Consider the following 16,252-nt stretch of genomic DNA (forward strand, 5'->3'; position numbering starts at 1 on the left):
AAAAAAAAAAAAAAGTGTTATGGTCTGAATCCAATGGTGAACATTTTGTCCATAATTCAAAAGGTTTGACTCAGGCATAAACATAGTAGTCATCACCAAAAGAACGGCATACCTACATTTATCAGGATCATGCTTTGGGGCCTTTATTTTTTAGCTTGATTAAATCACATCAGCAACTGATGCACGATACATGATATAAGTCATCTTTACATCTGTCAATGCAGCTACATTATAGGGCCTCCATAGGTATTGGAACAGTGGGCTTGTTTCCTTTATTTATTTGTTTTTGCTGGAATAAAAACGTTAGGATTTGACAGCAAAATGTGACATCAAAATATTTCTAAAAAATAGTGGCCCACCATATTTTCTTTTCTCCCACAGAAAACACAAAAAAATGAACCAATTAATAATTTGATTTCAAGGAATGATTGTTTTAACTAGGGATGTAGCCAATTTACGTTTTTTTTTGTTTTTTTTTTTTTTTGGGGGGGGGGCAAAATATGTCTTAGGCCATTATTTTAATTAAAACAATTACACTCTTAAGAGTGTGACGATATGAGACAACAAACCAACATTTCAGCTTTTATTTCCAGGTATTTACATGTGAATCAGATACAGAACGTATTATTTGTAAGAAAACACCTTTCTTTCTTTCTTACTTTTTTATTTTATTAGGTGAGTTATGCACAATTTCAAGTTTGAAATAAACCGAACATGCATGTTTTTGGAATGTGGGAGTACATAGAAAACCCACACAAGCATGTGGAGAACATGCAAACTCACACAATAAGGCTCGAGCCGAGATTGGAACCCCAACCTCAGAAGTATGAGGCAGACGTGTGCACCACTCGCCCTCTGTGTTGCCAACAAAATAATAATACAGTGGTACCTTGACCTACAAGTGCCCCAACTTGCGCGTTTTTCGAGATATGAGCTGCTGCTTGGTCCGATTTTTTTGTGTCGCGAGGGAACATGTGACTGACGCCACTAGATGGCAGCAGTTAACTTCATAACATCTAGCCACCAGTTGTTAATGGTTGTTAATTAACAATTTCAGAATGTGTTATAACTTGAAACCATAGAATGACATGAGCGAGGTGTAGTCAGCTAATTTTTGACTTGGCTTCCACTATAAAAAGTTTCAAAGGCAAGGCTGTTTTCTGGTTTTGGTTACGTCACATTTGAAACGCTACACCATGGGCACTTTGCTATCAATTCCAATAGAGAGCAGGTGGCAGTGCTGCATAAAATGTTGCCCCAACAATCGTAGCCAATTTTACAAAAACTTTTATCAGCTGATTAAATGGGCGGGTCAATGAATTGTTTATATTAACTAGTGCTGTCAAAGTTACCAAGCGTTAACTCATTGATTAATCACGCAAAAAAAAAAATTGCATTCATCATTAATTTTGACCACAAATGATCCTTTAACGTGACAACGGATGGTTATGTTAAAGGTAGCACAGGTTGTGTTTGAAAAATAAACATGCTTTAAAGTAAAGCATTTAATAAATGTTTGCGTATGACATTCAGAATAGTTGTTCGTGTCAAACTACTGGGGTCATTTTTTTTTTTCATTTTAAATTATGCAAGTAATTAACTGATTTGAAAAAGGGGAGGATGAAGGCATGTAGTGGATGAAAAAAAAATGTTGAAGACGTCCTGATTTCGAAGGAATTAACACAGAGCAGGTGCTTTTCAAATTTGGCGGGGGAAAATGTTGATAAAAAGCCTTTTTAATTAAGTGATTAATCATGATTAAAAAAAATTCATGATGTGATTAATCTGATTTTAAAATGTAATCATTTGATTTGATCATTTGGCTATATTAACACAGCAAAAACAAAAAAATATTTATTGTGGTACCTGTAACGATCCTTAGTATGGCACTGCGCCACAAGGTGGCTCCTCCTTGTTTTTGTTATGCGTATGCAGCACTTTTCGTTTTGCCGTCAGTTGTATTTGATGCTGTGAAAAAAATAATAATAATAAAATAAAAAAACTTGTACGCTTGACTGTGACGCGTAGTAGCACCTAGAAGGCTACTTTATATACATATATATATATAACTTGTGGACTCCCAGCCAATTTTTTTTTTTGCTCTGTTTTTGTTTTTGTTTTGTTTTGTTTTGTTTTGCTATCCAGAAGTGCCGTCCATGCCACCAGGCTGCTTTGGAATGGATGAATGCCATTTCCCTGCATTTTAAGGGGGATATTTGATTTGAGACTTGAATGATCTAAGTTATGATCCTGATTAACTCTGTGGTCAATGTACCACCATAGTAATATAATCCTCTTGAAGATCAGCTGAAAAATAAAAATGTACAAATATGACCTTTGACCTCAGACACCTTTGATCAGAGAGTCCTGAACATCAGTACTGTACAACTGTTCCTTCATGCAACTGTCAAAACCGAATGATGATTGTGCAGTCACACCAAATTTGATTAAAAAAAGATGTTGATTCCCGTCAGTAAGGTCGCCAGACAGCTTCCGCATTTGCCGGGGAGCTACTATGACTGGATTCCACCTCCACCGCCACCCCCTCATTCTGATTGGGCAAAGACGGGTGCAGGAGTGGGGAACCCGTCGAGGCGTTCGTGCAAGGCGGTAGGATTCTCGGCGGGGAACGAGCGTCACCGCCGCCTCCCCCGGTCATCATGGAGAACTGGTACGAGCCCGCAGCCGTGGAGTAGTACACGTGATACGGTGAGGAGGTGGACTGAAAGGGCCTGTTCTGGCCTTGGTGCGGCGCATTTGACGGGTAAGGAGGCGGCAGGTATGTGTGATACCTCCCGGCGGGTGTGGTGGCCATGGCTGTCGCCATGGTGATGCCGAGGGCGCCGTTGGAGACGGGATTGTGCGGGGGCGTGTAGGTGAAGGCGGCGGCCGTGGGGGGGTAATGCACGCGCGGGTCCGAGAAGCGGGTGTCTGGCAGGGAAGGGACGGAGGTGAAAGATCGTTCCAAGGTCATCCTCGGGTCACTAAATGCGGTCAGGTCGGGGCCTGAATGAGGACAAAGTTGAAAGTGTATAGTTTTTTTTAGTTCACCACTAGATGGCGCTGGGGATCACTGAATGTCCCTTTGTTACCTGTAAGACGTGAGGACAGGTCGCCTAGCGATGAGCGACTTGGTGAGAGGGGATTGGTCGAGTGGATGCTCGGTGTTGTTATCTGTCCAAGATAGGGATAGGATTGGTCGTAGGACCATGATGGAGATGACTGCATCTGTCGCCCTTCTAAGAGAAGTACAGAATGGAAAAAAAAAAACATGATATCCTTGCCACAAATCGGTGGTGACTCGAACTGAGATGCCAATTGGCCATTAAAGTTGAAGCCGAATGATCATTTTCGGAATGAGTCATCGCTTATCATCCCGTGTATTGTTACAGAGGAATGTTTGGGTGGCAACGCTCACATCACAGTATGATGTATGTAGTGTTGCCACAGTTACCTTCAAAATGTAATTTAGCTACAATACTGATTACTTAATTTTTAAAAACAACTTAGTTACTTTACTGATTACTTCATTTTAAAAAGTAGCTTAGTTACTTACCTGATTACTTGTTTTTAAAAGTTACTCTACTTTACTTTATGTATATATATATATATATATAAATATATATATATATATATATATATATATATATATATATATATATATATATATATATATATATATATATATATATATATATATATATATATATATATATATATATACATAATATAAAACAAAGGCAGTCTTTTTTTGACCTGACACATTTAACTGCTAATATTGCAATGGCAAAACTTAACATTTGTAATGTACAATGTTTATCACCTGTCACAGTTGCGCTTTAGTGCGGGGGTCACCAACATGGTGCTTGCGGGCACGTTAGCCCCCAAGGACCAATTGATTAACACGTTGGCCTCGTCTAAAAAGTGATGGGATGATTTCCTGAGAATGTTGCGGAATTGATCTTTGTCAAATGTACTTTCTTTACTGTATGTTTTGTTGTTAATTTATTGTGAGAAATCTCTTTCATTGATGGATGACTTCCAAACAGGACAGGCTGACGTGTGACTGGCTTGAAGTTACATAACCATGAATGTGTTCCCTTTTTGTTGGACAATGCATATTGTGCACGTGAGTTGGTTTACTTTTGCTTCGACACTTTCAGCATCACCACCAGGCAAATAAGAGGAAACGATACCATCGTTTATTGCCACCGCGAAGTTCCGTGGTGACGCACAAACAATAACGAGGAACGAGATTTTAACAAAGACGCCTTTTTGGGTGTCATGCATTTGAAGCCTACCTGTTTTTTGTTGTGATTAACACAATTATTTCATCAAGTTTGCTGACAAAAGCAGCTTTTACTTTTTACTTTTTGCAATTGGTGCCCTTCAAAATCCATCAATCCCTTTGCGTGACCGAGAACAACAACGTGGACATTACAGATCATTCCAAATGTGGGGTTGTAGTTCTTACCTGCAGTCGCCATCTGGGTGTGCGCCGGGCTGGAGAACGTGGCCGAGTGCAACGCGGCCGCTGCTGTCGACTGACGCGTGTTACAACCGGATGACTGAGGATGATGATGATGATGATGGTGATGGTGGTGAGGATGAGTATGAGGATGATGGTGGTGTGGGGGAGTCACTCTCATGGAGCTCCGCCTCAGCTGCTCCAGTTCCGTGAGTCTCTCGGAAAAGGCCAATGACCCGGGCTTGATGTCATCCATCTTCTGCCGATGACCTAAGAGAGGATTTCATTACTGAGCTTAATAGACAGGATCTGTTGCGCGTTTATGCGTGCATGCACACTGTCTGGGGTGTTGGTTACACTTCAACGCTGCTAATGGGTCTGTTTGTGTGCGTGCGTGCGTTTATAGTAATCCCCCGCTATTCTATAGCCCTGCCACAAATAGTGAAAAAGTGTGAGTAATTGATGCCCTCCCCAAAAGGGTTTTTAATTGCCTCAATAGATGACACAAGATGGCGCCAAAGCACTTGTTTTATAATAGACAGGCCAAAGCCGTCTCCTATGCAAACCCGTGCTGTTAAAGTTTTTATAATTGCTTATGCATACCACAAGATAGCACTGAATCACTACTTCTTTTTATTTTATATATCGACTGGCCAAAGCCTTTGTCTCCTTATATCGTGACAAATAAATGAATAGTGAAAAAGAACACGTAATCAACCTCCTTCCCGACATGAACTGTCCATAGATGCCAGAAGATGGCGCCAAAACACTACTTTACTAGTAGACAGGCCAAAGCCCTCATTTCGACATGGCTACGTCGCACCCAGATGTCACAAGATGGCGCCAAAAAAAAACTACTTGTCTACTTGACAGGGCTTTGGCGCCATCTTGTGGCATCTTAGGGTGTTTCAGAAAGAGCCCCAAAACAGCGAATAGACAAGTTTTCTGTGAATAATAGAGTATATCCTGCCAAAAAAACCCACCAAAAACCAGCAAATTGGTTAATTCATTGGTTTAGAGTTGCAAGTAGGAGGGCTAACAATTCACTTACAGTAAACTCCAGCTATTAGTAAAGAAGCGTGAGTCATTGGTGGTCCTAAAATAATTATTATTGCATATATTAATAGTTTAAACTGTAAATATTCTGCAAATGATCATAACAAAACACTTCATCATCATTTCAAATATTAGCAACAAACATTAAGCTGAAGTTTTTGGTGAATAGGAGGATTGATTGCACAGGGGAAAAAAAAGTGAAAACGAGGCAGGGCTTCACTATATATGCATGTGTGCTTGCACGTTTTTATGTGTGAGATGCCGGTGCATAAAGTGTAATAGCAGAGCTGAAGTGATAGAGGAAGTTGCCATTTGCATTGGTGACTCACTTATGCGAAATCAGAAGCAAGGATTTCAAGTTTCTAACTTAGCCAGCCACACACACACACACACACACACACACACACACACACAAAACAACAACAAAAATTCATTCAACTAGAATTGATGCTACAAGATGTAGTCATTTGAAGGTCAAATGACTGCTTGAAAATGGCGTGTTCCAAAAGAAATGGATAATTCAAAGGGCCCTGAGGGGGTGTCAGAGCCACACGATATTTGATTTGTTACTCACGACGTGGCTCTCTGGGGCCGTCCACTGTGATTTTGATGGCTCGCTGGTATGTCGCCACCTGAGAGGGATTTGTGAACACTGTGATGGTCAGGGTGAAACTCTTGCCTGCGACAAGTGAAGGGAGAACAAGAAGATGGTATAAAACAAAATGGGAAAAAAATCCTCAAGTATTTTGGAATTGTTAAAACTCACACAACCCTTTTAGCAAAATCCTTTCATCCATTTTGAAGAGATTAAAAAAAAGTGAGTCGCGACTCAGCAAATATAACATCGGTTAAACAAAAATAAATGTTTTGCACTATAGTGTCTGTCTATGTGGATATGCAGTTCAAGTTTGGTAGCAAGCAGACAAAAGGAGGACAAATTAACTGACCTGAAGAAGTCAATTTCAGAACAAAATGGAATATATATATATATATATATATATATATATATATAAATATATATATATATTGCATTACAGTATTATTATTGTTATGGTATTTTTTTATTATTATTATTATTATTATTATTATTATTATTATTATTATTATTATTATTATTACAACATGCAGCCTTTACCCAGAAAGCAATGCTCAGTTTTGAATGAAAATGTCAGAATAAATATTTTAAACACAAAACACACATAAACACACTTTTATGGATAAAAAAAATATATATCCTAATACAAAATATGAATTTGGAATTGTTATAGCTGTACTTTATTTGTACACTGCATCATACCGACATTTACATCTTTTGGTTACCTTGTTTAGCTACAGTAGAACAATGACAACGTTCACTAGCTAATGAAGAGAGCAGCTGAAAAATGTTAGAAAGAAATTTAAATGATGAAGAATAAAAAAAACACTTTTATATTTACGTTCAACAAGGCAAGGACCTGACATTATAACCAAGCAGTATATCTGAAAGCACTTCTGCAAAAGAGGAATCTCTGACTAATGATGACCAAGTTGATCTTTCCTTTCTGATCCTAACGTCATCAAATTTGCAAGTGTGTTCATTCAAAAAAATTGCCAGCTGACTTCCTCAACACTCTCATGTTGTGTCCACTTTATGGTTAGAATTAACAAAATATATAGTAAATGTAAAAGTAAAATAAATCTCTAAACTTCAAGAGAATCCCTTGTCGTCTAACTAATAGTTCTTACGCATTGTTTTTCATTACACTGAGATACAATGCCTTGTCTTTTAAAGTTCCAAACAAATTTAAAACATGAATTAAAATTACCTCATTTATATTACACTATGACTGGATATAGCCAACAGCAGGTTGTGCTTAGGTTTTGAAAGACCATTTTTGAGAACTGCTTCACATCTGTGTTGCATGGCATCAAATTGTGACATTTGGTCCCATCATCTTGGGCTGCAATAACTATTCAGCTGGCAAAATTTTCCATCATTTTGTGGTAAATGTTGGAGTTTATGTGGACAAATACAGACGGAGTATCTATCTACACATACTGCTATTTTAAATAGATAAGTTTTAGATAAGTTAGTATTTGCCTAACTGTTGGCGCATATGTGTGCGTGTGTCTCGAAGAGAGGAGAAAAACGGGGAGGGATGGAAGCTGTACCAGGAAGTTGTTTTGAATACTGATTTTTATTCACTTTCCCCCGTGGATGGATACGTCAGTGTGGTTTGTATTTGTGCACAAAAAGAGGTGTTTTTCCACAAGTAAGCAAGAGCTTACCCCTGCCGCTGCGACCCACGAAGCGCAGGTCATTGAATCGGGCTACTTGGTTTTTAATGGCAGCCGTGGCGTTCCGGAGCTCTGCCGAGTAGTTCTCGTCGTTGCCTGCCATCACGGTCACCATGGTACCATCGGGGACCTCGCCAAGGGCAACCACCTGATCACAAGCAAAAAAATAATCATAATAAAAAAAGAAAATCATCAATTAATAACAGAGGATTTGGGAATATGATAAAACAGTCCTGGTCAATGTGTTTAAATTGGGCATCCAAACTACGGCTTGGGGGCCATATGAGGCCCACAATCCATATTTTTGTGGTCCAATGAATATACTAAATTGCATTTGACTCTGCCCATGTTGTGATGAAAATAAAAACATTGATGTGAATCCCCAAAACAACTACTGCTATGAATTATATATATATATATATATATATATATATATATATATATATATATATATATATATATATATATATATATATATATATATATATATATATATTAGGGGTGTCAAAATTAGTGCATTAATTTTGAGTTAATTTAAAGTTCCTTTAACGCCACAATTTTTTTTAATTTTATTTTTTATTTTTTTTTACGTGCGATTAATGACCACCCCTTACTTGGAAAGCCTGTAATGGGGGAAATCCAGTTGCAACGCAGCAGACACGTCCACATCAAAATTTAGCAGTAATAAATGTAATCATAATGCATATATTTGTGGAGACTGGGATCAAGTTGTATTTTACAATTTTAAAAATGTGCAGGATTACACAAATTACTTCATGTTAAAGATTAGGTAGCTCTTAATACAAAAAGAGAAATGCACTGAGAAAATTGCAATTATGCCATCCAGTGGCAGAAAAATGAACTCAACACTAATCAATATCACACTCGCTTTTTACAGTACAGTGCATCCTTTTAATTTAAACTTAATTTTATGAATTATTATGAAATTACTGTATCAATGACTAAAAGATGCAGCTATACATCTATAACATTTTTCCCCACTTTTATGTTAACAGGGTATGAACAAAATATTTTATTGTATATTTAGAACAGACATAAAATTTGTGATTAATCGTGAGTTAACTATTGAAGTCATGCAATTAATTACAATTACAATTTTTAATTGCCTGACACCCCTAATATATATATATACACACACAAATAATAATATACAAAAAATACTTGAAACTGAAATAGTAACACTATTTACATTTTTCCCACCTTGATCAGGAAAAATAAGTCCGCTTCAGAAGGGGAAAAAAAATGTGTAAATCACGAATTTTTGTTTCACTTTCTGTTGTCAAGGTCTGATTTGTGAAAAATATTACACATTCTCCTGATGAAGTAAACACAGAAATACATATTACTCCTGCTTTGGCTCTGAATGTGATGTGACTCTGTGGCTGCTCAGTGCAGTGGTGGATCTTTTCAAGTGGGTTGCAGGACTGCGGGCCGACCCAGAATCATGACAAATCCTCAAGTCTTATTAACTTTCATAGAAAGCTATGTTGTAGCAGTCTTAGAGCATATAAAAACAATATATAATTGATTAACATACGTTTACATACACTGCTAGATTTTTTTTAGCATTAAATTAAATGAAATTAAATTAAATTAAAAGTGAAGAATTTCAAAGTGACTTTTCTGTATGCAGTCATTAGAGAAAACCCAAACATACATCTCTCCATATATTTATGGCATACATGCATCATAACACTAATCTGTTATCAGGAAGAGCTAAGTGGCACTTCATTAGGAGGATGCATCAAACAGCAGGCGCTCGCAAAGGCATGTTCGCAAGCGTGAGCGCCCGCGAGCGAGCTAATGCAACAAACCCACTAAATGAGTCGGGTCTGCGGCTAAAAGCCACTTTTGCCACAAATGCATTTTTTTTTTTTTTGCCTGAAAGTGCAGGAAAGACGTGCAAAAGCGTCAACAGGATGTAACGAGATCATTAAGCCGTGGAAATATACAACTACTGTACTGCTTAAAATCCATCTCGCACAAATGTGTGATTGTTAACGTAGCGGTTAAAGAACTGCTTTTCTTTGTAGTCATGTTACTTGGAGCCAAGGAACATATTTGTATTATATCATATCTGTCCAGGGGGAATTCCAGTCGTAATACAGCAGACACGTCCACGTCAAAATTTAGCAGTAATAAATGTAAGAATATGCACAATGCACGTGTATTTGTTGAGACTGGGGTCAATTTGTATTTTGTAATTTTAAAAATGTTCAGAATTTCACAAGTTACTCCATGTTAAAGTTTAGATAGCTCTTGATATGAAAAGAAAATACACTGAGCTGTCACCAATGTCTGACAAATGTCAATTATGCCATCTAGTGGCAGAAAAATGACCTCAACACAAATAAATATTGCACTTGTTTTTTTTACTGCACAGTACATCTTTTTATTTTTTAACTCAATTTTATGAATTGTTATGAAATTATTATATCAATGAATGCCATATTCATATACAGCCATATTTCTATTAGTTTGACAGTCTTTTCCATGTTTCTGCTAAGCGTATGAAAACTTGTAAAAAAAAATATTGTACATTTTATTGTACATTTAGAACATATATATAAAAAAAAATTGCGATTAATCCCAAGTTAACCATTGAAGTCATGTGATTAATTACGATAAAAAAAATTTACTCGCACAGTAATAATGATCTTGTCTCAATATACTAAAAAGTTGAGTTCAACACAAAGCTTTTATTTTGGTGTAAGAATGGCAACAGGTGGATACACAGGTTAATTGTACCTTCCGCCATCTACTGGAAGAGAATCTAATTGTTCTGCCCATCACTGTACGTCGCCGGCATAGACAAACAGCAAAAGATCGATTACAGTATTTGTCGTAAATAAACTTTTTGAATCAATGAAGTGAAATTGGATGATTTCACATCTGAGGATTTGTCACTGGCCAGTGGTTTAGATTCACAAGTGCAAGTAGTGTACGGCACCAGTATTAAAATGAAGGGCCCGGGGCCAGATCTGGCCCATCACATCACTTGATAAGGCCCACTAAAGCAGATCATGTGCTTCTTCTTCATGTTTCTTGCCTGAATAAATTGGGAGTTTTCACTTTTAATAGCAGAGATAATGTCAGCATTTTTTTGGTGTGTGACCAAACCTGTTTTTAAAATTAAAATGAAGTGAACTAGTTCAACAAAGTACACTTGACGCATTTCCTGTAATAATGTGGCTACGCCTTTTGACAGAAACGTGACACTTGATCTAAAGTCTTCTTACAAGCAGCATTCAAATCGGACAAAAAAAAAAAAAAAAAAGTACTTCGGCTTTCTGACCTTAAAAGCAATAGGCAGTGTTTTGTTGCACCTCCAGTGTGTGGGCAGCACCGAACACAGGAAGTTGGGACTGTCTGTCTTCACCAGCTCGCCCGGATGATCTGACAGCACCTGTGAAATAAACAATCAATTCTTGAGTTTCGCTAAAACACAACAAAAACGTTGACAAATAAACACTGGCGTTCTGCCTACCATGTCACGGTCGGCCATACGCAACTTGCCCACCAGGGATGCTCCGCCTCCAGCCTCCTGGGCACCCAGGGCCTCGGCCAACTTTCCCCCCGAGGCGAGGGTGGTGGACGGGGGAGTGTAGCGCCGGCCAGGGCAGGGGTCTGGAAGAAACATTTATTGATAAATCACTATGAAAATACTTCTGCTCCTGAATAATTATCAATAGCTGGAAACACACAACACAAGAAATATACAGACATAGAATATAAACAGTAAGATATTTTCTGAATTAAGGCAACATTTGATTTCCATGTTGGTGCTCGTGTTTCAGAGCTAAAATTACTGGTCAATGTTGTGTGTCACGCTTGTACAAACTTGGCACGCACTACGAACTCCCCGGCCACAATACTAGGCACACATGTCCTGTTTAAAGGGAACTATATGGTATCGACATTCAAAACTTCCTTCATACAAAGCTAATAATGCTTAATTTTGATTGACAGGTGCAATACGTTTAGAATTGTGCCGGTGTAATATGATGTTTATTGTTATTATTATTGTAAAAAAAATAAAAAATATGTCACAGATAATTGTCTGTCTTGCAAAGCAAATACGGCTCTTGTTTAGTACATCGCTGTCTTTAGACAAGTAATCCGGAGTTAATTATTATAATGATGTGAAAATATTTTTTTTCCTGCCCTCAATCCCTAAGTAGTATGAACATGATGTCCCCTCTGCCCCCAATAATAATAATAATAATAATAATAATAATAATAATAATAATAATAATAATAATAATAATAATAATAATAATCACGCTTTGTCTACTCGTGATTTTTTTTACATTTTGTTTAGACGAGTGTTTTCTTTTGTGCTCAATTTGATGCATGTCCTCCAATTTACCAATTACCAATTAACAGTCAACTCGCAACGCAATACATGAGTAATGGTCAGTCTCAGATTGAGTACGTCTTTCTTCGACCTAATGTAATAATATAAATAATAATCAATAAAGATAATGACTGGTGTACCGTATTTGGCGTCCCAAAGGAAGACCATTTGTGCGACTCTTTCACTCGGTAAACGTCCAGACAAGCCTCTTTTTCCCCTTTTCTGTCTTCTTCTGAATGATAGAAGTCCGTTACAACCGGTGCGATCTTCAATAACAACTTCCTTTAGTTTGTTCCCCCTCCAACTCCGCGTGATTTAAAAAAAATAAAAATAGTTGCCACTCTTCGCAACGATGTCCAAGGCGGCTGCGGTTGAGCGTTGAAACATGCAAGACACACAAGACACGTCAATTGTTTCAACACGGAAACGTGGTCATATTAGTAACCGACACACTCGCTCGTGCGTGTGTGCCTTCTCCGTAACTGACCATTGACGCTCGCAGCCACTGATTTTTTTTTACCCGGAACACCCCACGCTTGTGCCTCATCCGGTCTAGTGCGGCGGTTGCTCACTGCTGTCAGCTGATTGGTTACTGAGCTGCTATGAGCAAAGCTGATTGGCCGACTGGTGGAAGGGGCCAATCAGCTTACGGTCCGTCCGCAAAGATGAGGAGTGGGGTTCTGGCTTTGGGGGCTTGGGGCAAAAGCCTCCAATTATGATTGCGTAAAATGCATCAAAGAAACTCCACTGTTTCATTCTTTAAAAATAAATAAATAAATAAATAAATAAATAAATATACCTGATAAAAAAATAAATAATAATAAAAATAAAAAAACATCCCGTACAAACTAACCCTTACTGCGTTTATTTATTATTATTATCCAAACCATTCCAACTTGAAAATGGCCCGGTCATTCACGCTTTATCCATCCATCCATTTTCTTAACCGCTTACTCCTCACAAGGGTTGCGGGGGTGCTGGAGCCTATCCCAGCCCTACTTTGGGCAGTAGTACACCCTGAACTGGTTTGCCAGCCAATCGCAGAGTCACAATTTATTGATTTCTTTTCCCCATATTTCCGAAAATCCAATTTATTTATTTATTTTTTTTTACTTTTTCAACTGTTTGACAAAATGCCCCCCAAATGGAAATTACTTCAAACCATTCAGCTCATTTGGGATATGGCGGTTATTTTCCCACATTTCCTAAAATTCCCATATTTTCAGTATACTACATATTCCAAGGGGAAAAAAACTGGCAGAAATTTTAAACATTTAACCTGACTTCCACATTTTTCCACCAATTCAAACCTTGCTATCTTCAAATGGTTCAGTGCATTCCAATTATTTACAGAGCTATTTTTTATATTTCCTAAATTAAACAGTTTTAGTATTGTACATTTTACAAGGGGAAATTTTTGTAAAAATGAATGGAGACATTTCACAAATGTACCGAATCCTTTCTCATTCTTTAACTGATTCAAGCCATTAACTTTACAATGATCAGCTCAATCAGGACATGACTACTTTCTACATTCCAATAACTGCCACGTTTTCACAAGTCCACATATACATACTAAAATTCCCAAATTAAGAGACATTTTAGATATTTTGATCCATTTTCCACATTTCTCAACCAAAATGTAAGTGTTGAAATTCCAATTGTTCGTTCAGGTAATGTTTTAAAATCCTTCACAATCTCACTGGATTTAACAATAGTCATTGTATTTTTGTCACATTCAACATTTTCTACATTACATTTAGGCTAATAATATTCAATTCAGTGTGAGTGCTTTAGTATAATTCCATTCTCAAATGTACAATAATTTCATAGATCACTTACCTTTTTTGTGGTGCTCATAATAAAGTGTCACATAAAGTTTGCAAACAAGATAACATGGAGGAATTTGTGTGACAAATCTGGCCTATCCGTGCAAGCACAGAGAGAAATATTCAGATTTCACATCTTCCAAAAGTCACCTGGGCTTGCCTTCTTGTGACAAACCAATACAAGAGCCCTGACCGACACTGTCCTTCCTGCTCACATCGATATAAATAAAAAAAATAATAATAATAATAATAAAATAAATAAAAAAGCCATTCTGTCAATTGGTTTACAATGATACACGTCAAAGATCAAATATCACAAGGCAAGGTGAGAGCAAATTTCTTTTTCTATGCAATATTCACCCGACCGCACACACTTCAATGACGCTCACCTGCAGGTAAAGCAGGTCAGTACCGGTTTACGGCCAATAGGGGACAGTGAGGGATTGAAAGCATATAGGCTGTGTTCAAGTCAGCATTTTGAACTAATTTAATTACAAACTGTAACGTTTTCCTCATATGCACATTTATTGGACAATTCTGAGGTGTAAAAACACATTTTCCCATAAAATCCAGTGGCCAGTTTAGATGGACATAGTCTGAAAATCCTTTTCAACACACAACAAGTTTCAATGCCTCTCTTGTGCACAAACATTTACCGGTATGCTGATTTGATTAAAATCAATAAATGATCATCATCATTAGTTCATTCCAACTCACCATACAGTGAATGATCCATTCAGTTAAAAGAAAAAGATTGTTGGTGGAAGATGTTCCTGATGATGCACACAAATGCAAAATGAAAATAATCTAATAATAATAATAATAAATACATTATTGTAGGGTCAAACGTGTTTTATCTTTCTTTCTATCTTAAATGTTTGTTGAACAGACTGTTGACAGTACTAAATATTATATATTTTGGCCGGCAAACATTATATTGAGTGTATCACTGTGTACGATTTCAGCGACGTCAACATTTTATTGCCTTACAGCTGCTGTCGGAAGAGTTTTAAGAAAATGCCAGTCTGCCTCTCTGGCCAAAGGGGAATGATAAAAAATGTAAATGCCTCTTTTCTTGTCTGGCCCAGAGCTGAACGGGATGTGATTTACTCTCGGAAATATTTATATTCCGCTGTCTTGATAACGTTTATTCTACATAAATTTTTACATTTAATTTACTGAGAAAAAAAGTAAAAAAAAAAAATGATAACATCATCTTTATATATATATATATATATATATATATATATATATATATATATATATATATACATCTGAAAACAATAATAAAAATCTACAATTATCATTACTGATATTTTAAATGGTATGAACATGTTGCTACTTTGTCTGCAAAACTGTCACAAAGACTATTTCGTCCACCGACTTAGATTGCAAGATTATGGAAACATTCTGCAACGCAATTCTGGGCTGATTGACCATATACGTTCTCGCATATTAATTTTATTACCTTCCAATCCAACAACACAAGACACAAATTGGAGAGGTGCTGAAAGTTGCAATGTGGACATTTTTTCCCCCCATTTCTTACAGGATTCCTCACAAATTCCCTTTTCTGAACACATATGTATACTCTACATATCATGATTGAAGTCGTCATACTTGAAAAGGTCAAAGTGCAAATTGTCAGCATGAGAATATCAGATGACAAGAAGTAGTGATGACAATGAGAGAAGTTAGTTGTGTCTTTACCAAAGAGTTCGCTGCCTGATCGGCCCTTCCTCATCAAGAACATGGCCAAGGACAGCGGACCGGAACCAGGAAAAGCTCCCGGGTTCATGCTGGGATCCTCAGTGGGTGACGGCCGCTCGTCCGATTTCCAATGCAAGCTCAATGAAAACGACAAATTACAACAAACGCCGCAACGAATATTTGAAATCAAGCAAACAGGATCACATTCATCAAAACTTGGGGAGAACCTGAAGAAGAAGAAGAAGTCACTCACCTTCATCAGCAGATTTTATACTCTCATTCACCTCTTCATCCTTCCCCCTCAAACATTAAAAAAAAAAAAATGTGAAGGAAGAAGAGCAACCAGTCAAGCTGAATTCATCCTCGCCTCTAAAGCTCGTAGCCACAGGGGACACGAGTCCACTTTGCCCTCAGGCGCTTTCGCAGCTGCTAATTTCATTTTCACTTGCCACTCAGCGCCGTATCCTCCATTTTTTTTTGGGTCACTCCCATATCCTCTAAGCCCTTCCCTTTCATTTCCATCCTATTTGGACG

General features: G+C 37.5%; 1 protein-coding gene across 4 annotated transcripts; it reads right to left on the bottom strand.

Moving 5' to 3' along the window:
- Positions 1-652: 652 nt before the first annotated feature.
- Positions 653-16,035, bottom strand: runx1 (RUNX family transcription factor 1). Of its 4 annotated transcripts, none has more exons than XM_077515329.1 (9): positions 15,972-16,035; positions 15,719-15,855; positions 11,310-11,449; positions 11,118-11,228; positions 7,793-7,949; positions 6,099-6,203; positions 4,475-4,738; positions 3,093-3,239; positions 653-3,006 (listed from the first exon to the last, which is right to left on the bottom strand). In XM_077515329.1, exons 2-9 carry the CDS (start codon positions 15,804-15,806, stop codon positions 2,471-2,473), a joined length of 1,548 nt encoding a protein of 515 aa, XP_077371455.1. In that variant the 5' UTR covers positions 15,807-15,855; positions 15,972-16,035; the 3' UTR covers positions 653-2,470. The 4 variants fall into 4 exon arrangements, with proteins under 4 accessions (XP_077371455.1, XP_077371457.1, XP_077371454.1 ...); XM_077515331.1 differs by adding an exon at positions 12,320-12,544 and having other exon boundaries at positions 15,719-16,006; XM_077515328.1 differs by having other exon boundaries at positions 15,719-16,006.
- Between the last annotated feature and the right edge of the window lie 217 nt (positions 16,036-16,252).

The sequence above is a fragment of the Festucalex cinctus genome, chromosome 2 (genome assembly GCF_051991245.1).
Source record: "Festucalex cinctus isolate MCC-2025b chromosome 2, RoL_Fcin_1.0, whole genome shotgun sequence".
NCBI classification, from domain to species: domain Eukaryota; kingdom Metazoa; phylum Chordata; class Actinopteri; order Syngnathiformes; family Syngnathidae; genus Festucalex; species Festucalex cinctus.